Source organism: Trichosurus vulpecula, chromosome 5, assembly GCF_011100635.1.
Source record: "Trichosurus vulpecula isolate mTriVul1 chromosome 5, mTriVul1.pri, whole genome shotgun sequence".
Taxonomy (NCBI): domain Eukaryota; kingdom Metazoa; phylum Chordata; class Mammalia; order Diprotodontia; family Phalangeridae; genus Trichosurus; species Trichosurus vulpecula.
The window spans coordinates 292,039,142-292,061,887 of NC_050577.1; the positions used below are offsets into that span (position 1 = coordinate 292,039,142).

General features: G+C 43.2%; 1 protein-coding gene across 1 annotated transcript in view; it reads right to left on the reverse strand.

Annotated features, from left to right (window-relative positions):
• Positions 1 to 22,746, reverse strand: part of LARGE1 (LARGE xylosyl- and glucuronyltransferase 1) — a 612,831-nt gene that overhangs the window by 30,983 nt on the left and 559,102 nt on the right. Inside the window, exon 11 of the mRNA XM_036759140.1 lies at positions 7,719 to 7,882. Within this exon, the coding sequence (XP_036615035.1) occupies positions 7,719 to 7,882 (164 nt within the window). The remainder of the gene's footprint in view (positions 1 to 7,718; positions 7,883 to 22,746) is intronic.

Sequence of the window (22,746 nt, forward strand, 5' to 3'; positions counted from 1 at the left end):
GGATAAATAAAATGCAAAGCCATTTATGAATGTTACTGAATTTCTCTAAGTGTGATACTGCAATGTATTTTTAATTCCACAATAGAACTTAGAAGTACAACTACTATCTTTGTAGAGGCCTAAGAAATTTTTTCATGCTATAAAAGGTCCTCAACCTCAAAATGTTTGGCGATCATTGATGTAAAGTGCCCATCTGCTATCTGTCCCCAAGCACCAGTAACTGGGGGCTCTTCTCTTCTTCCTTATTTCCCACTATTCATTTTATTGTTCAGTTGTGTCTGACTCTTCATGATCCCATATGGGTTTTTTTTGGCAGAGATACTGGGTGGTTTGCCATTTCCTTCTCCAGCTCATTTTACATATGAGGAAACTGAGGCAAGCTGGGTTAAGTGGATTGCCATGGGTCACACAGCTACTGAGTGTCTGAGGCTGGTGAATCTTCCTGATTTCAAACCCAGCACTCTGTCTTATCCATTGCACCACCTAGCTGCCCCATTCCCCACCATACAGAATGCTTAATGGGTCTATAGTCCTCTTGGCCAGTTTTCCTTGTCTAAATCTGCCTGGCTGAATTGGGAATGGGGGTGGTATTAGAAGATTATTGAGCTGTGTCTCATAACTGAGTTTCACTCTCTGGGCTGGCTGGAAGTCAGGCTTCAGAGCCTTTCATATGATACCATCTTGAGACACAGAAAATAGCCAAGAGCAGGAGTCATGATGGTCACAGAGATACCATCCAATCAATTAAGATTCTATAATGAAATCATCCTGGAGGATATTTCAAGGTAGCATTTAAAGGTACTCTGGTAGGAAGCACCACAGGCTCAGTCATCCTGGATCTAGAGCTGGAAGGGACTGCAGAGGTCATCTACTCCAATGCCCTCCTCCTCATCTCAGTACCTTCCTCCGTCCTCTGCCATTACACAGATGATGAAACCAAGGCTCTGAGGGAAAATGACTTAGTCAAAGTCATATAACTAGTAACTAGGAGAGCCTGAATTTGAACGTAGGTCCTTAAATCCCAAGGACATCCACGGCACACAGCTCTGTCCTCAGTTTCTTTAGCTGTCAAATGGGGAGGGGATTGGATGAAATGACTTTGAATGCCCTTTCATATGTCTATGATCTTATGTGACTACTGCCATCTATGTGACTATTACCCCGACCTGGATTCCTCCTCTACAAAATAATAAGTTAGAGCAAGTAGCTGGTGATCCAGTGGTTAGAGCGCTGGGCCTGGAGTTAGGAAGATCTGAGTTTCAGTCTGCCCTCAGACTCTTACCAGCTTTGTGTACCTCGGCAAGTCATTTAACCCTGTTTGCTTCAGTTTCCTCATCTTTAAAATAAGCTGGAGAAGGAAAAGGCAAGCCGCTCCAGTATCTTTACCAAGAAAACCCCAAATGGGACATTTTACAGCTGAGGAAACAGTTGGGAAAAGGTTAAGTAACTTGCTCAGGGATACAAAGTGTCTGTTTGGATTTGAACTGGAGTCTTCCGGACTCCAGTGCTATTTCCAATACACCACTTGGCTGCCTTTCCTTAAGAAGATTATGGAACTCTTTCTGTAAATTACATCACTTAATCCTCACAAAAACCAAGTGAGGTACTTGCTGTAGGCATTAGTAAGCTCATTTTAAAGATGAGGAAACTGAGGCTCGGATTAGGCCAGTTATCTTCCAGCATCTGAAGGGTTACGATCTTGAAGAGAGATTAGATTCATTTTTGAATCCTCGAATGGAGAAATAGGACCACCTACTAGATAGCTGATATGGGGAAGTAGTTTGCTTCCGCAGCTAGGTGGCGCCATAGTGCACAGAGCTGCAGGTCCAGAGTCAGGAAGACTCACATTCCTGATTTCAATTCCAGCCTCAGACTTTAGCTGTGTGACCCTAGACAAGTCACTTCACCCTGTTTGCCTCAGTTTCCTCATCTATAAAATGAGCTGGAGAAGGAAATAGCAAACCACTTCTGTATCTCTGCCAAGAAAACCCTGAATGGGGTTACCAAGAGTTAGACATGAACAAAAAGTGACCTGGAGAAGGAAATGGCAGACTGCTCCAGCATCTCTGCCAGGAAGACCCCAGATAGGGTCACGAAGAGTCAGACATGATTGAAATGATTGAATAGCAGCAGCAGCAACAACAAAGACTCAAGTCAAGTCAGCGTTTGCTTCAATTTAAGGACAAACTTCCTCAAATTAGAGCTGTCTGAAAACAGAACAGGCGACCTCAGAATAGATGTTTCTAGAGGACATACGACCATAGATTTAGAATTCAATGGAATCTCAGAGCCTTCTAGTCTGACTCCTTTATTTCTCCGAGGAGGAGTCTGTAACCCAAAGGACTTGCCCAGAGACACAGCTAAGAAGTGTCAGGACTTTCTAACTCTAAGTCCAGTACTCTGTCTAGTATACAGGCAACAGCATCCCTCTAAAAGAGGAGAGAAAATAAATTATTATAATTTTTCCTGAGAGCTCCATTATGTAGAACTTTGCTTTCCAAAGGAGTCTTTAATAGTTTAAAAAAAATCTCCCTTGTCAGAGGGCTCCACCAAAGCATGTTGCTCCCAGTCCCCATTGATTAGCAGAACGAGCATCCTGGGCAGCTGGGAGAGAAACATCTGCTTCACCTTAGCTCGGCGCCAGGCTAAGAGCACCCCCCGCTGGTGGGATTCCAGAGGGAAGCCCTCATAGGCCCGCCTGCCCACCAGCCTCCTTAATTCGGTGTGACATTCACTCAGGGTCTGTTTTGCACTCAAAGGTTTACAAACACACAAGAAATGTTTCTTAAATTAAAAATCAATAGAACAGGCCCCTGTGAGTGCCTAGCGTCATAATTGAATGTGTAGGAAGGAGAGGAGGAGGCTGGTTAAACGCCTGCCGTCTTCATTAGAAAGCATTACCACTTGATAATTTTTTATTATGTTCTGTTCGGCGTCTCATCGCTCTGAATTCCTTTGGTCCTCTATGGAATAGTCAGGACCATAATAGTTGTCAGAGCATATTAGGAGGCGTCATGCACATGTCACATTCTGGCCTCATGGGCTCCAGGGCAATTCTGCTGGTTGCCATAAGTTGCCGAGGCAATGTTGCTTCCTGAAGAAAACATAATGTATCTTTCCCCTTCTTTGACATGGGCCCTCGCTGGGAGGTGGGGACGAGGTACTTTCCAGGCATGCCGTGGAAGGGGGGTGGGGAACTGGCCAAGGGAAACTTTAGGGGCTCGGGATGCTCTCTTGCTTTTCACCAGCCAGGGAGCACATGGTGCTACCACTGCCAACTCCCATTTCTCCAGGATTTAAAGGTTTCCAAAGAACTTTCCTTCCAACAACCCTGTGAGACAAGTAATTCTGGGAAAACCACCAAGCCATAGAATATTAAAGGCAGGAGGGACGGTAGCTCACAGGACCACAGATACACACTTGGAGATGCCATCCAGTCAAAAGCCCTCTTTTTATAGACTAGGAGGTGAATTTGCCCAGGGTCACACAATTAGTAAGTGTCTATGGCAGAATTTGAATCAACATATGCCTGCCTTTAGTCCAGCGTCATCCAACGACAACAGTATTTATGTAGCACTTACTGTATGTTGGACACTGTGCCAAGCCATTTATAACTGTTATTTCATTTGATCCTCAAGATAACCCTGGGAGGGAGGTGCTATTAATATCCCCTTTTAACAGATGAGGAAACTGAGGCAAACAGAGGTTAAGTGACTTGCCTAGGATCATACTGGCTAGTGTCTGAGGCTAGATTTGAACTCAGGTCTCCGTGACTCCAGGCCCAGAACTTTATTAACTGTGTCTTGATGCCCAATGATGATGATGATAATAATAATATTAATAGCTAACACTTATATAGTGCTTTAAGGTTTACAAAATCCTTTACAAATATTATCTCCCTGGATTCTCAGAATAGCCCTGGGAAGTGGTTGCTATCATCACCCTGATATTCTAGAAGGGAGAAATAAGGCAGACAAGGAGCAAGTGACTTGCCTAGGGTAGTCACGCAGTTATTAGAGTCTGAGGCTGAATTGGAACTCAGATCTTCCTTATTATAGGTCCAGGGCTCTAACCACTGCCCAACCTCTCTGCCTTATCCATTATAACATGCTATCTCTGAGCTCAATGGAGCTCATCTATCTCCTCATTTTACACATGACAAAAATAAGATCTAGAGGAGAAAATTGACTTGCCCAGAGTCACAGAGGGAGTGAGAAGCAGAAACATGTCTAAAATGGAAGTCTTTTTACTCTGTCCCATGTTCTTTCCCTTAGAATGAACCACTTCCTTATTCCTTGCCCAAATTTGTACCATTCAAACCCAGTCTGTTAGAATTCCAAGCCCCATGCTCTGTGTATGCTACCTCTTTAAGAGAAGGATAAATCATAGACCCTGCTGGAAGGGAGATCACCCTATGGGAGGGAGAGAAGATGAAACTCCAACAACAAGAATGGGCAGATAGCAGACACTCCAGAGTTTGCAAACCTCTTTATATTCACAATTTCAATGGAGTTGCACAACTACCCTGAGAAGTAGGTGCAGATAAGAAACATGAGGCCCATGGCCACACAGCTAGTGTGTGAGATTTGAACCCAGCTCTTTCCAATTCCAAGTCCAGCACTTTATGTTCTACTGACTCTCAACACACCTATAGATGCGTAAAAGCCATGGACTCTGGCAGAAAGAGGACTCCCCCAAGAGGAAGGAGACCTAAGTTGGATGCCCCCTTTAGGACTTAAAGCTCTAAGACCATGAACAAGCCACTTAATCTCTCTCTGCCTCAACTGTTTCCTCAGGAAAATGGGGTTGATACTTAACCTGCCTAAAAGGCAGGCATCTAGGATAAATGAGCTATAGAGGCCCCTTTCATCCAAAGGGAGGTGGGGAGATCCTGGATGCTGGACATGCTCCAGTGGAAGGTGGATGGCTGTTCTGGGGGCTGCCCTTTTTAGGTACATTTGGACTAGGTGACCTTTGAGACTTCTTGGAGCTTTGGGGGCTTCTATGACTCCATGATTCTCCATGAGTTCTCCAAGACAGCACAGTGAATTGAGCATCACTGGGACTAGACCTAGGTCTTCTGACTCCTAATGCAGGGATGTTGTTATGATTATTCAGTTGTATCTCACTTCTTGTGACCCCATTTGGGGTTTTCTTGGCAAAGTACTGGAGTGATTTGCCATTTCCTTCTCTAGTTCATTTCATAGATGAGGAAAGTGAGGCAAAGTGTGTTAAGTGACTTGCCCAGGGTGACATAGCTAGTGTCTCAGGCTGAATTTGAACTCAGGTCTTCCTGTATCCAGGGCCAGCATTCTATGAACTGCATCACCTAGTCACCCCCAAATTATTCTCCCTTTGCCCCACTAAAACAAGATTAGTTCATAGGATCATAAATCTAAAGCTGAAGGGAACTTAGAGGTTTTTAAAGCTAATAATCTCATTTTAAAGAAAGGGAAACTGAGGCCCAGGAAGGTTAGATGTTTTGTTCTGAGTCACCAAGGTTGTATGCCTCATGGTGGGATTTGAGCCCCACTCATCTGATAATGGGGTCAGCAGTCCTTCTACAGTGCTGCAACTTCCATCTTAACCTCTGAGGAGAAGGATGGATTGAGAAGCAATAAAATCATATAGGTTGGTTCATTTGAAGATTGTATTTACAAGGTTTCTCTGCTCTGTCTGTCACTGGATATTCTGGGTCCTAAAGCGCGAAGCTAACTGAGAAATCAGCCAAACAAAATTAATGGAAAAACAATCTTCCAAATGAAGGTCAACAACAAAGCACTGAATTTCTTCTCTGTCTCTTTGGATGAGCACATTAGTCACAAGAAAACTCCTAGGAAATGATGGAAAGCTACAATCCCATCCATGCCATGTTGGAGCCAGCACACTTTAATAGGAATGGCATGACTGCAAGGGCTTCCAATTCCCTTTCTTTATTCTCTTAACCTCTTTTCCCCAAGCAGACCATCACACTCCAGTCTCAATCTCTCTGTTTCACTTTAATATGGACATTATTTTGGGGGTGGAGAGGGAGTATATGTTTGCGTGGATATAGATATAGATATAGATATAGATATGTATATGCTGGTGAGAGTATGAGAGAGAAATGTCAGGGTCTTAAGGTCTCTGACTGCCAGGTTCTACCGACCACAACCTAGGGAAACCCAAGAGAAAGAAAGGACTCCAAAGGTGTTGGCAAAGACACAATTAGCACTGACATTTTTTGACAAAGAGTCAGCTCTCCTGAACTTGTAGCACATACCATTGCCTGAGATTCAGCCAGGGACACACCTGACATGGGGGAGCATGAGTACAGACACATAGAGAAAGCCACATAGGTAATAGCTTCCCCAGAGGCCCATTGCTATGCCACAGTGAGCTATCATTTCTCTCACTTTGCAAAACACCCAGCTCTAGCACCAGACAGAATGGATCAGGCCAGTCACTAGCCCGGAGACCCAGAGTCACCTTGCTGTTAGATGCGGCCCTAGATCAAGAGTGAGGCTAGTGCCCTTTGACAGCTTTTGAACACAGCCGCTTCTGTTCTGTTCCCACAGCTCAACTGCTGCGCCTTCCTCTTTGACACAACAGGGGCCCTGTTCTCCTGACTGGTTAGCAACCCACTGCATCTAACTCACATGCCACCATGTTTCATCTCACTATGGCCTTATCGTCTCTGTGGTGACCAGTCCAGTGGATCATTCCCTACAGCACTTAACACTTTCGTCTTCAGAATTCCCATCCTGGGCCCCCCAGCCTGATGGATGAGTGCCATGTTCAGTTCCATACATCCAAGTTGGCTGTAACCATGCTTAGCTTATGTCCCATTCATCTTCTCACCGTTTGCTTTACTGTCACACTGCCTTCGGCTTTACTCTGCTTGCTAGTTCTGAAACCATAATCAAATCAATGCTGTAGTTGCTGCTCAAAAAAGTGTGTCAATCTACTTCATTATGGCTCCACTCATCACCCTTGTAACTTTCCAAACCCAAATACCCTTCCCTGGGCTACTGCTCCACCACATATGTTGTGTCCCTTTACCTTCCCCACCAGAATAGCTTCTAGAGGACAGGGATTGTCTTTGGTTTTTGTATTTGCATTCCCAATCACTTCGCACAGTGATTGGCATAGATTAATTACTTGATAATGCTTAATAAAGTGCATTTAAAAATAATGAATTGGTGGGAGAGTGAGATTCAGGTTTATGGCTAACTTTTATGTTGGGATTACTTTTACTTTTGCTCTTCTGTTTAGCAAATATTATCTGATTAAGAAAAAAAAGAAAACACACTTAAGTGCATTTTAAGTGCATGAAACAAGTGTACTTAATAAAGTATGTATATCCATCCATCCATCCTTCCATCCCTCCATCCATCTCCATCCATCCTGATCAGAGCCCTTGTTGCTCATGCCTGAATACCACAGGCACTCAAAAGATACTCTACTTTATACTCATCTGTTCACGTAAAGAATAACAGTTACATGACTCTGGGAGTATTTAAAATGTTTCATGAGATTATAGATATAGAGATAGAAGGAATATCTTTGTCTGTTCAAGGCCTTCTCATCCAAATCTCTTATTTTACAGCTGTAAATAACAGACCCCAAAGTTGTACTGGATGACATTTGAACCCATGTCCTCCGACTGAGTCCAGTGCTCGTTCTACTGTCCCTCCATCTCTTTGCAGCTCTGGGACATTGGCAAGTTCCCTCCATACCTGTCCATGGAGAGCTGAGCCACAAGGGTGACATCCGTGTTGTCTGAGGTGGGTTCGTACTCATAGTGCAGGAAGTAGAGGTGGGTGCGATGGACCGTGAAGCGTTCTCGCCGAAATTCGTAACACAGATCGTCCTCATCCAGCTCGGACAGCTGCTTCTGGAGCTGCAAAAGACACGGGGAATGAAGTCTGGGGGCAACTGAGAACCCTCTGGGGCCTGTGAGCCCAACTGCCATCTGCCACAGGGTTCCATGAGTTTGCTTACTTGCCTGGTTTTTAAAGGCAGGAAAGAAATTCTCTCCTTTGTTGGCACTCTCCTTTGCTATGAAAAAAAAAAAGCAACTAACATGCAGAGGTAGAGGGAGATGGGCTAGTCAGTGGTTGACAGGCTTTAGGCATCTTCTAGTCTAACACCCTCCTTTTACAGGTTTTTTAGGTTTGATGTTAAGGCAGTGAGACCCAGGAAGTCAGGATTTGAACTTGGGTCTTTTCATTCAAAATTTAAAGCTTTTCCCACCTGGCTACTCTGGCCTATGTGGGAGATGAATGGAGATAAGGAAAGCAGGGTGGAATTAGTTTCTGAGAACTATGGGGGTGATGTTAGAATATATAATTACAAACTCCTACTTATAAAAAAAGATTTTTTACTTAATATAGACCAAAAATTATCCACTCTTATTTCTTTGCTTTTTATTGTCAGAAGTCTGAAACTGATCAAGGGAACATGGGATCATAAATCTGGAACTAGTAGGTACCTGAAAGGCCATCTAGTCTAGCCTCCTAATTTTACAGAGGATGAACTGATGCCCAGAGAAAGGAAGTGACTTATCCAAGGTCTCATGTGTTGTCAGTGTTTGAAACCACGTTCTCTAATGGACTCCACACAACCCCAATTCATTCCATTTTCAATTTAGTTCAATTCAATTCACTAAACATTAAGCCCTTACTGGGTGCAAAGCACATACTAGGTAATAGAGACATTAAAAACAAAAAAAAAACACAAAACCCCAAACATCTCTTGCTTTTAAATTCTACTGAGAGGAGACTATACATACATATATATACATATATATATACACACACATGTACATATATACACACATGCATAGGTACATGTGTGTGTTTATATGTATATACAGACAAATAAGTAGGGGGTGGGGCATTCCAGGCATGGGCCTATCTAGGGCAAAGGAATGGCAGTAGGAGGTGTAATGACATGAAAAGAAAGTGGGCTGGCTTGCCTGAATATAGACTGTACGTATACGGGCAGGAGACGAAGTGGGTGGGAAGTGGGAGTACTGTAAAACGAGTGAAGGAAAGTGAGCTGCAACAGCTTCCACTGCTCCTCAGTCTACCATATTTCAATCTTTCTTCAAGACCCAGCTCGCACACCAGCTCTCCAGAAAACTTCCCTGCGTCCTCAGGATGAAAGTGATTTCTCCCTCCTTGAACTCCTCATGAGATCACAGAGGTGGAAAGGACCCCAGGGCCATGGAGTGGGAGTGACTTCACAACATCACAGACTAACCTCAGGGCCATCTAGTCCAAACCCCTCCTTCTGCAGATGAGGAAACTGAGAACTGGAGAGGGGAATTGACTTGTCTAAGGTCACACAGACAATAAATGGAAGAGCCGTCATTTGAACCCAGGTCTCCCAACTTTAAAACCAGCACACTTCCCACTGGGCAACACTGTTTATATTTATTTATCTACCTTACTAGTACTACTACTACTTCTTCTATGAGTACTGCTGCTGCTGCTGCTGCTACTGCTATTAGTACCGTGGAGGAGGAGGAGGCTATGGAGATAGTGAATCTTAATAATGAACAACGGCTAATATTTATGTAGCACTTACTATGTGCCAGACACTGTGCAAGGAGCTTTACAATATTATCTCATTTAATCTTCACAACAACCCTGGAAGTAGGCACTATTGTTCTTTACAGATGAAGAAACTGAGGCAAACAGTGGTTAAGCGATTTATCCAGCCAGTAAGTATCTGAGGTCAGACTTGAGCTCAGGTCTCCCTGACTCCAGATCCAGTGCTCTGTGCACTATGGCGCCCTCTGGTGTCTGAATTACAGATATTGTTATCTTATCCTTCCAATCCAGCCAATGAAACTGCTCCAGGGCAGGGGCTCTCCCTGCTCTCCTGCCATTAGGAAGGCAGGGCCTTTGTACAAAGCCGTAACTTTGTAAATATTTGTTGAAATAAACTATAGAGTAAAAACAACAGAGCCAGGCCACACTACCCACTTCTAAAATGAATGAATGAGTGAATGAAAAAGTAAATGAATGAACAAAACTGTCCTGCGAAAGATACAAAGAAACATACCAATAAGTGGATAACTTTGTATCACTTCTTTTTCTTGCTAGTCTCTCTAATCCTGGAGCTCTCTTCAGAGCTTTGGCCCCAAACAGATTTTCTCTTCCTTTGTGCTCACTCTAATTCCCTCTTGGTCTTAGAATCCCAGCAGCCTTTCTCTCCAGTTGCCTGGTCTCATACTCTGAACCACAAGGAATAATGTAGGTGTGTGAGCCCTACTTCCTGACCTAACTTCCCATGTCACCATTCACAGCTCTGGACTCCTTGCTGTTTTTTCCTCAGATCATAGAAGAAGACCTACATTTTCAGACATAGATGATATATGGATTTGTTTTATGTGATTATACTAATTTATTACAAGGCAAGGTGTTAAATTTTTTTATTACTTGGGGAGGGAGGGAACTTGGGGGGTCAAGTAGGAGGTAGTAAAAGTGATACTTAAAAAAATAATGTCATTGAATCATTCAAAATAAGAAATAGAAGAGAGCAGAAGGAAGTTTAAAAAGGTGCACAGAGAAGCAAAGAAATGGTGGAACTACCATGTTAAGTTCGAATTATTTAAACACACACACACACACACACAAACACACACACACACACACATACACACACACCAAGCTATACACAGCACGGGAAACACACATGTAACAGCAGATTCATATGCAACCCACTTTTTTTGGTTATTCCTTGTAAATTGACATGTTTCTGGTTCCTGATGTTTATTAAGTTCATAATAAAAAAGAAAATACATTATCATTTACTGTAATCTGTGTGACCTTGGGCAAATCACTTATTTTTCTGGGTCTCAGTTTCCTCATCTATTAAAAAAGGGGGGGGGGAAATCAGAGCAGATCAATTCCAAAATCCCTTCCAGAATTAAATCTATGATCGCATAATATCACAGTCAATCCATTCTGTGTTCAACTTATTTCTCCCACTGAGGTCCTTATTCTGCTTTGAATTCAGTTCAGTTTAATTGAATGTAAAAAGAATGCAGGAGAAGGAATCACTGCACCTGGGGTCCTGGATAAATCACTTACCCACTGTTTGCTTCACTTTCTTCATCTGTAGAAAGTAATAGTACCAACTGATACTTTATAATAATGCCAGTAGGCACTATTACATGTATTATAATATATTATAATGATATTAGAATCAGATAATTTGCTGATTTATTATATAGAAAAAGAAAAATTATTTTTTAAAAAAAGCACCATTTACTGTAATCTATGGCCTTTGGCAAATCACTTAAGATTTCTGGGCCTCAATTTCCTCCTCTGTAAACATGACCAAGATCACCTCTCATAGTCCTTTCAGCTCTAAATCTTCGACCCTCCTGATCCCCACTGTTGGTGAAGTCAGTGGGCCAATGCTTAACCAGGAGACCTGGGTTCCCATCTTGCCTTTGCATACGATCCAGTTACATAATCTTGGGCAAATGACTTCACTTTTCAAAGACTCGCTTTAATCACCTGCCATTCAACCAACAAGCATTTGTTGTGGGAGGCACTGTACTAAGTGCTGTAAAATGAGGATAATCATCCTTATAGCAATTATGTCAGTGGATCTTTAAAAGATAAACAGAATATAGGTGAGGAAAGTAAGATCCTGGGACCCACAGTTAGTCAGTAATAAAGGGGGGATTTAAACGTAGGGTCTCTGACAGATATTCAAGTTTTACCAGTTTTAGAGCTGAAGAAACAAAGCCGCCACTTAGAACTGGAATTTTTGTGTGTGTGTCTCTGACAGAGCTGAAGATCTACAGTAACAAGAAAATGGTTTGAACTTGTTTCTTCACACATCATAATTAGACAAATAAAACCAAACATTGCAGACTGAAAAATTCAGTCAGGTAGTCACCAGAAATATGGAAGCCTGGGCTTCCTTATTATAAACTCATTCCCTCATTTTATAGGTGAGGAAAGTGAAACTCAGTGAAAAAAAAATGACTAGCCTAAGGTCACACAGGTATTAGATGTTAGAAAAAAAGGCAGCAAGGTTTGTGTGGGCATGTATATGTATGTATATATACACACACACACATACACACACACACACACAGAGTTATTTTTACCTCTTCTCTTTCCTCAATTTTCCCACATATAAACTGTTTATCTTCTAACAACCCCACGCTTCCCAGTATGCCCAGTATCTGGACAGTCACTAAACTGTGTATAACAATGGAGAGAGAGCAGGACCTGGGTTCAAATCCTGATTCTGCCACTTTGCAAACTCCGACAGGTGACTCTGCCTCACTGTGCCTTTATATCCTAATCTGTAAAATTCGGTAGTTGGACCAGATGGCCTCTAAGGTCCCTTCTGATCCCATGAATACTTTCTTTGCAATGCCTTTCTCTCTTATCCTAACTTCTGTTGCATTTTAAGTCTCTGTCCTAGTTAAATGAGGGAGTTGGCCAAGGTGATCCCTAAAGTTCCCTCCAGTGCTGTGATCCTGTGGCCTGGGCCACCTCAGAGTTATCTTCAAGGGCATGGGTTACCCCAACAGCTTCAAATGTGGGGCTCATGATTCTCATCTGTCCCAAATATAGCTTCTCAAATGAACTTCCTCAAGTACCCTCTTTATAACTTCACCTTTGAGGTGAAATTCTGTACTCTTCTCATGACCTCTCATTGCTTCACTAAGGAAGGACTTTGATGTTATGGCATGGTGGGAAATGTACTGGATTTGAGCCAACAGACCTGGGTTCAAATCCTACCCTGCCACTTCCTATCATTGTGACTTTGGGCCAGTAATTTATCTGAAAGTCAGTTTCCTTATATACAAAAGCAGAGGGTCAGACTAGACATCCTCTAAAGTTCATTCTGGCTCTTACACTATGACCCCATAATACTGAAATTCAATAAGAAAACAAACCAACAACCACTGGCTGTGGAGTCAGAGGACTCAGGGTGAAATCCCACCTCTGATGATGACCACCTGTGTTCCCCCCCATTTCTTCTTGCTTTCCTCATCTAGAAAATGAGGGTGTTTGATCAGATGGCCTCTGAGGTCCTTTCCATCTCTACGTCTATGATCCAATGATCCTGAGGAACTGGGGAAAGACTTCAGGTTGAAAAGATGCATTCTGTTCAGCTTTCTCAGACTTGAGACAAAAGGAAGGTGATGGATACAGAGCCTTTCACCCCACAAGTTACTGAAGACTCTATGCCTGGGAAAGTAGCATAATTCAAGAATCTCTTTTGGTGCCAAGAGAGCACAGGCAGTCAGGGACCGTATGTTTCCAAGGTCTGAGGCTGGCTCCTCGGCACAGATGGGAGCCTGGGCCTCCAAACCTTCCCTGAATCTCCCCAAGGAAATCAAAATGGGTTGCCTGGGAACCATAATCTCCTCTCCCAAGAGGAAATAGCCAATTTAGATTATCTTACTTCCTTCGCTTGCGCATCTCCCCCCCACCTCCGCCCCATCTCCCTCATGCAAAAGAGCAGAAGCAATTATATACCATGTTACAGATTAAACATCAGCAAGATTCCTTGCAAAAGAACAAGCTCTTTCTGTTGTGTTGGGGAAGCATGCTGGCACAGAGATTTTTTTCATAGGGAAAGCATGAAAAGATGCCTGTGTGTTTGTATGGGAGCATAAAGGTGCAATGTGGACCTACTGGGGGAAAGGAGTCTTTCAGAGCTTGGATAAGGATGGGGAAGCTTGGATTAATGCCCGTGTTAGGTATGACTTGCTTCAGGGAGCCTCTCAGATAAAAGGGAAGTCCCCTTTCCTGTGAGTCTCATGCCCTTCTGTCTTCTTCACTGAACTCATCATGTTCTAAGTTGTATCATACTTCTTATGTACACACATCCTGTTTCCCCTCCTAGACTTGTAGCTTGTTCAGGCAAGAAGCTTTGTCTTTCCCTCCTCCCTTCACTGTCATCACTGCTGTGACAGCATCCCGGAAGTCTGAGGTGGCCTCTCTGCCTCCCTTCCTGTGTTGGTAAGCAAAATGGCCTTCGTTTTCTTTGAGTAACTCAGTGTATTTCATTGAGCCTTGTTAGGTGCTGGGCCCCAGGCCCAGAGCCCTATTAGGTGTGGAACCTATGTGGGTGCAATTGGTGACTGGGGTGGGGCCCAATATGGGGCTGGCTAAGGGAAGGTGTTAACTCCAGAGCCATGCCCTATTGGGTGTTAACCTAATCTATGTGGATGTGGCCCTCCCAGGGTCCTAAGGGGAGGGGCCAACTCAAGAACCAATCACCAGAGCCTGGGCTCTGGTCATTCAGATCGATGCTTGATGATGTCAAAAACTCTTTAAGAGGAGAGAAGACAGCTTGAAGATCCCTTTTTCTGTTGGAGCTCTTTGCAGCAGCAGAGGTGGCGCATGACTCTGGGCCAGCCCTTGTTCCAAGCTCCCAGGCTGAACCTAGATGTTGGTAACTATAAATTGTATTGGGTCTGTCTGCTGATGTTTGTGTTCTGAAGTTAAGGGTGCTGGCTTTTTCCCCTGAACTAAGTGAATGATATTTGTATGCTGAATTAAAGTAAGCTTGTCAACCCCTTCACCTTGCTTTCCTTATTAAGGCAGATCAAAAGAACCTGTGCTTTCCCAGTGTGCTGGCAGCTTTCTGGGTGCTGGCTGTGGGTGGATCTTACACCTCCACAGAAGCTGCTAGCCGGATTGTGGAAACAAATGGTGTAGTCGGCAGGATCAGCCTTTAACAGGAAAGCATGGCGTTTTGTGGTGCTGGGTTGGTTGAATGTTTCCCTGTTTTTGGACTGCTCTTTGTACTTGGGGTGGCTATGGTTCTGTGGAGCCTCAGGAGCAAGGAAGGCCTGAAGGAAAATGGGTGGAAGTGCTGGGCCTGGTTTCCCAGTGGCCCAGAGCAGGAGATAATCCCTTCTGCCCAGGGCTTAAGCTGATAAGCCTGGTCCTGGAGGACTGTGCTGAAAGGGTCAATGTCTAGAAATTATATTGTATATGGAGTTTTGAAACAGGAGTGGTGATTATTATCCCCTGTGAAAAAATACCATTTGTGAAAACTGGCCCTCTTCCCAAAATAACTACTAGAGGAGCAAAAGGGTCTTGCTCCATTGATAGAATAAAATTGGGAGCTCAGGTATGGGTAAAACAGAAGCCAGATGATATTCCAAAGGCTGCAGAAGTCATAGCCCATGGGAAGGACAACACTGTAACAGTTGTCTATTCAGGGGAAGATAATTAAATCATACCCCTGAACCATATATTTTACCGTGAATAAGGATATAATAATAGATTCACGGACTCCACAAGTATGGCTGATGCTGATAAATGCCATGAGCCACGAGCTGCAGATTTGTTTCAACAATCTGGCTAGCAGCTTCTGTGGGGGTGTAAGATCCACCCACAGCCAGCACCCAGAAAGCTGCCGGCACACCGGGAAAGCACAGGTTCTTTTGATCTGCCTTAATAAGGAAAGCAAGGTGAAGGGGTTGACAAGCTTACTTTAATCCAGCATACAGACAGCATTCACTTAGTTCAGGTGAAAAATCCAGCACCCTGAACTTCAGAACAAAATACAAACAAATTACAAACATCAACAGACAGACCCAATACAATTCATAGTTACCAACATCCAGGTTCAGCCCGGGAGCTCGGAACAAGGGCTGGCCCAGAGTCACGCGCCACCACTGCTGCGGCAAAGAGCTCCAACAGAAAAACTTACTTTAATTCAGCATACAAATATCATTCACTTAGTTCAGGGGTAAAAGCCAGCACCCTGAACTTCAGAACAAAATACAAATAAATTACAAACATCAACAGACAGATCCAATACAGTTCATAGTTACCAACATCTAGGTTCAGCCTGGGAGCTTGGAACAAGGGCTGGCCCAGAGTCATGTTCACCACCACTTCTGCAGGTAGAGCTCCAACAGAAAAGGATTTTCAAGTTGTCTTCTCTCCTCTTATAGAGTTTTTGACATCATCAAGTGTCAGTCTGAATGACCAGAGCCCAGGCTCTGGTGATTGGTTCTTGAGTTGGCCCCTCCACTTAGTACCCTGGGAGGTCCACATCCACATAGATTAGGTTAACACCCAATAGGGCATGGCTCTGGAGTTAACACCTTTCCTTAGCCAGCCCCATATTGGGCCCCACCCCAGTCACCAATCGCACCCACATAGGTTCCACACCTAATAGGGCTCTGGGCCTGGGGCCCAACACCTAGCAAGGCTCAAAGAAATACACTGAGTTACTCAAAGAAAATGAAGGCCATTTTGCTTACCAACACACTTCCTTACAGTAGCTAAATTAATCTTCCTAAAGCTCCTGAGCCAGGGGCTGGAACTACAAAGACACAATCAAAACAGCCCCTGCCCTCAAGGAACTTACAGTCCTATTAGGGGAGACATCAATCAATCATTAAGAATTTATTATTCCCTTAATCCTTGAAAGGAACGTTCTTCATTTGAGTTTTTACCCTGAAGCAAAACTTAGGGCAAAGAGAATTAAAAGGATTTTATTATAAGTATGTCTAGGTCACATTCACAAACTGATCGCTGAAGGTCAGGAATGGCTTCAAGGGGGGCCAGCTTTTATAGGTAACTTAAAGACAATCCAGATACGTCCACCTCTGCAGAAGAGGCTGAGCCTTTGCATCTCAATTCCTCCCCAAGGTAGCAAGAAAGTGACAATTTGTAGGTAGGGGTATGTGACAAAGAGCAGGTAATACAAAAGGCTGCAGACTTAGGATCTCCTTCCCCACTAGAGCCTCCCGAGACACCATCTGATAAGCAGGGCTGGAAACAATGGGACACTGAGTCAACATAACTCAACCCAATCAATAAACATACATTAAACACCTACTATGGGCCAGGCACCAGTTATTGAGCTAATGCTGGAGATACAAGTACACAAATGAAAGTAGCCCTATTCTAAGAGAAAGGGGGATGGAAAAGAAAGATAATAAGCCTTTATATAGCACCTACTACGGCCCAGCACTTTTTAAAACAAAGATTATCTCAAATGCTTATATTCTAAAGTTTAATCATTTCCTTCCTCTGCTCAAGAATCTCTGATAGGTTGCAGTTGCTCCTGGGACAAAAAAAAATCTCAATTTGGCATTTATAAATGTTTAGTTGGAACAAAATGAGCAAAACAACATACACAGTGACTACCAAAAATTTAAAATTTAAAAAAATATATGAACATGGAAAGAGTGAAAAAAATGAAGCTGAATATTGTGTAATTATCATGAATGAGATTGGCCCCCAAAGAATCATTAACGAAATGCATTTCCTAAGAGTTGGGGGTCTCTGAATGTAGAAAACTGCACAGACAGACATGTTTGCTCAATGTTTTGGTCAGTTGCAATGACATTTTTTTCTCTCTTTTTAAATTTTCACTAAATCATTACTGGTGCAGAAGAAGACTTACATTTTCAGACACACATAACATATAGACTTATTTTGAGTGATGATACTAATTTATTACAAGGCAAGGTGTTTATTTGGCTTCTTTCTTGCAAGACAGGGAGAATGAAACAATTTTGTTGTCACTGTTTGGTCATTTCAGTCCTGTCCAACTCTGTGACCCCATTTGGGGTGTCCTTGGCAAACATACTCCAGTGGTTTGCCATTTTCTTCTCCACATCATTTTACAGAGAAGAAAACTGAGGTAAACAGGGTGAGGTCACATAGCTAGCAAGTATCTGAGGCCAGATTTGTATTAATGAAGACAGTCTTCCTGACTCCAGGGCAGGTGCTCTATGCACTATGGCACCACCTAGCTGCCCATGGATTAAACAATAGAAGCCAAATCCCCTCAGTATTTTCTAGACTGATTTTACTTCATTCTCCTTCATGTAGTCTCAGCCACAGTTGGGCACATTGAAACTTGACTCTAGCATAGTGATGTCATTTTGGTCCTCTTCGAGAACAAAGGACAACAACCAACCAACCAAGTCTTAGCCAAACTAGACTCTTTGTTATTCCTTAAACTCTCTGGCTTCTGTACCTTTGCCCAGGTTCTCTACCTTGCCTAGAATATCCTCCTTGTCTGCCACCTCTTAGAAGATTAAGCTCAGCTGCCACATCCCACGGGAGCCGTCCCCATTTCTCCTCATTGCTAGCCCTCCCTCCCTCTTTCAGCTATTTTGTACTTTAACCTTTCTATTTATCTAAATGCTGCATCCTGTTCCAGGAGAATATAAGCTGTGTTTGGCATTGAATGGTAATACCAGAGATTTAGAGCTGGAAGGGGCCGCCTTAGAGGTCAGCTTATTCAATCAATCTGCTTTTGCAGATGAGGAAACTGAGGCCCAGAATTGCCTTGTTCAATGTCACACAGGACGTAAGATCTTTTGAGCTAAATTATTTCATCTTTGAAAATCCTCCCTCCCCAGCGTAGTGCTTAACATAGAGAAGTACACTGATAACTATGGAATGAATGCATGAATGAATGAGGAAAACGAAAGGTATTAGAATATTCAGTAAAACGATGAGGCTGGGGATACAAGGAGAGTGTTAGATTTTTCTCTCAACAACAGTCCATTCAAAAGAGACTTTCAAACAACCAAGAAGACAGTAGAATATCTAGCCATTGTTCCAATTGGCCCGCAGGATCATAGATGGAGGGCTGGAAGGGATTTCAGAGGTCAACTAGACCAACAGCTTCATTTTACAGTGGAATAAACTGGGCAAGAGGGGTTAATTGGCTCCCCAGGCCACACAAATGGGAAGCAACAGAGTTGAGACTCAACAATTAATTCCTGGGATTGTAAGTTCTGCCCATTGTGGGAATGAGTCTAATAAAGAAGAGTCCTTGACTCAGATTAAGAAAGAGTTGGCTTTGATTTCTAGGTCAGATATATACTGGGTAAATAATGATCTTAGCCTCAGTTTTCTCTTCTTTAAAATGAGGATGATAATAGTAACTGACTTCATGGGGTTGTTAATTGGGTTACTGATTTAGATCCAGAAGGCAGCCTAGAGGGCATTCAGTCTAACCCTTTCATTTTACTGGGGAGGAAACAAGAGAAGGAGAGATCAAATGATCTGCTCAAGGTCACTGAGCAAAGCACCTGGCAAAGAGGTCAATTTGTACCCAGGTCTCTCACCCCAAACCCAATTCACTTTTGTGAAGATCAGGTGACTTAGTCTTTCTGGTCCTCAGTATCTGCATTCGTGAAATGAAGCTGTTGGATGAAATAGTCTCGAAGGTCTCTTCCTGCTCTAGAGCCATGTTTCTAAGGAATGTACATAGAACATTTTGTAACTCTTAACGTCCATTAAGAATGTGAAATATGCTTATTATTACCACTTGCCCCCTCTCCTATTATCCCCATAAGTTCTCCAATGTCATAGCTAGGATGAAAACTGTGCCCTTCTACCTGGGCTGGCAGACATCCGAGGATGCCTCTCGCGGATCGTTTGGACAATGTGATCTCAAGAATCCTGACTCTTCAAAGCTCTATCCTTTTCTCCCTGGGTCCCCACAATTTCTCTAAGAAGACACAGGGCCCGGAGGCAAATGCTTCCATTAACGATTTCTGAATGCTACATGACTCAGGGACAGCAGAGAGCAGAGGGCATATGACGAGCAAGTGACAAAAACAAAAGACGGATTTCTCCTGAGATCAAATGCATTTACTAAATTACTTCTTTGGGCAGCCAGCTGTGGCCCAAGGAGATTTCAACTCAGGGGGAAATGGCCTTCCAAGCAGTTTGTTTTCATTCCCTCCTCATCTTAAAAAGCTTGGCCTAGATTTACCTTGGGCTTTGTCATAGGCAGAACATTGGGCGTTTCTGAACACCAGACGGCTGATTTCCTCCTTATCAGGTAGTGGTAGCCCTCTAGACATGGAGTCAGAAAATTCTGGGTTCAAGTCTGGCCTCGGCTGTGTGACCCTGGACAAATCATTTGACCCCTTGGAGCCTCAGTTTCAATCTAGAAAATGACCAGGTTAACGTTGTTGATTTCTAAGGTCCCTTTCATCTCTATGTCTCTGAAGGTTCAAGGCTCAGCACAGGGGGCACATGCTTCATCAAGTCTTTCCTGATTTCTTTCAGGCAGAGGTTTTAGCTTCTTCATCTGACTTCATGGCATCTTATATTCCTGCCTCAGTATTCATTGTTGTTTAGTTGTTTTTAAGTTGTGTCCAACTCTTCATGACCCCATTTGGAGTTTTCTTGGCAAAAACACTGTAGTGGCGTGTCTTTTCCTTCTCCGGGTCATTTTACAGATGAGGAAACTGAGACAAATGGGGTAAAGTGACTTGCCCAGGGTCACACAGATAGGAAGTGTTTGAGGCCAGATTTGAACTTGGGAAGAGGAGTCTTCCTGACTCTAGGCCAAGCGCTCTATCCACTGGACCACCTAGCCACCCAGATTTGTATTAGGATCATCTATTTAGAGCTAGCAGAGACCTCTGAGGTCACCTTATTTTTAATAGAAGAGGAAACCAAGGCTCCAAAGGTCAAGTGACTTTCATTCATTCATTAAATCAATCAAAAAGCATGGATTAATCACTTACCATGTGCCATGCATGGTATTAAGAGCCGGGAATTCAGAGAACGCTAAAAATGGTTTGGCTCACATTTAAACTGCACAGTCAACAGATAAAGGTCACAAAGCTAGTTAAAAGCAGAGCTGGGGAGCGTGGCCCCACCAATTCCCTCTTGCCCATTCCTGCTGTCATTCTAAAGGGCCCTGCAGCTCCAGTTTATCGCAGGGATTACCCAATGATCCTTTCTTAGTGTCCGTCTTGCTGGAGAATTAGGGGGTGAGAGAGAGCTCAAGTGCCCCAGTGTCAGTAAACCTCAAAACCTTTCCGAGTCTGCTAAGCTCCCACAGGTGCCATGACAACGTTTTCTTCTTCGGATTTCACGTAGTGTTTGGCATCATTGGCCAGCTCTGAGTACCCTGGATAATTTGTTCACTCTCACTCAGTCAATCAACAAACATTTATTAAGCACTTGCTGTGTGCTTGGCATCATGCTCAGTGCTGGGGCTCCAAAGAAAAAGCAAAAACAGCACCTCCCCTTAAGGAGCTTACACTTTAACAGGGAGATGACTATGTAAATAACCAAGTACATACATGTATTCAATGAATCAATGGGCAAATATTTGGAGAAGGAAATGGCAAACCTAGCCAGTATCTTTGCCAAGAAAACCTCAAATGGGGTCACAGAGTCGGACACAACGACACGTGACTAATTGACAAAACAACAAACATTTATAAATATATAAATTTATATAAATATATGTAAATTTATAAATATTATAAATATATTTATTTATATTTACTTATACTATGGTATAAGTATATGAAAGAAATACATACTCAATACCTCCACTATTCTGTATTTCTTGAAAATAGTTGATATCTACCCCTAAGATCTTATTCTGATGGCTCCTTTTGCCATGGAAATGACCCTGGTTTTTTGAAAGACTGTCAGCAGAGAAATATCCCAACAGAGGCAGTGCCACATTTTGGATACAGCACTGGCCTTGGAGTAGGGAAGATTTGGGTTCAAATACTGCCTCGGATATTTGCAATTTGTGTGACCTTGGACAAGTTACTTTAATGACAAAGGTTGAGCTTGGCCTCCAAAGTCCTTTTTCTAACTTAAGGGGACTTAAGATGACTAAAGTCTCCTACGAGCTAGAAAAGCGCTGAATATAGGTCCAGTGTCATGTTGTTCCCCAAATTCTGACCTGTGATTTTTGCAGACTGTTGCTCATACCCAGAATGTACTCTCTTTATTGCCACCTCTTAGAATCTCTACCTTCCCTCAAAGCTAGGCCTAGATGGAAGCTCTTAGAGGAGGTCTCTGCTCAGTCCCTATCACTGAGGTATAAAAAAAACAAAGACCTCACCCCCACCCCACAACCCAGTGCACAGCACATCTTAAGGACTTAGTAAATCTTTGCTGAGTTATTGATGAACTGACGGAGTGAATGAGTAGATAGATGGATAAATGAAGGGTGTGTGTGGGCAGTGAAGAATCCTTACAATCTAGTTCTGAGGGATTTGAGGCATCACAGGGGTGGCAGCAGCACTGTGAAAGAAGGGTCTCCCTTTCCTCTGTCAGTTCGCTCTGTCATGTTTTTCTGGCTTTCCATTTCTGGAATCAAGGGATCTGGGACTTTGCATAATAATTAGTGCTTCTGAACCTAGGCATGCCCTTGGGCTACATTCTTCCTCTTTCTTGCCCTGTGGCCTCCAAGGCTTAGAACGTTAGTGGGTATGATGCCAGTGCCATACCTTTCTCTGAGATTTCACTTTTGGAGAAAACACTTTCCCTTTCCAACGGGATTTCCCATCCGTGATCCACTATATTATATGTCCCTGTTTTGATCAGTCTTCCCTTCCCCCACCTAAGAAGAAAGTCATCTTTGCCTAGGCTGGTACAGTTGTGCTGTTATGGGTGTCTGGTGAATTGAATGGATAAACTCAAAAATTCAATAAATATTAATTGAAGGACTCTTTTGAGCAGTATGATGGCTAATGAATGGAAGGCTGATCTTAGAGGCAGGAAGGCTAGTCCTCTAGTCTTGCCTTTCTCTAACTCGGGCTCATTGTTTGACTGTGGGGTCAGGGACAGTGTCCCAAGCAGGGATCGTGGGTTATAAGTTATAGAACAGGTGCACTCCTGCACAAGGGAAGGGGGCTTCATCACTGGGAGTGTTCTATACCAATAAAATCATAAATCCCATGAGAAAAAGTGACTAACGTGTGTGGGGACTGGAAATACGATGACAAAAAAGAAAAAC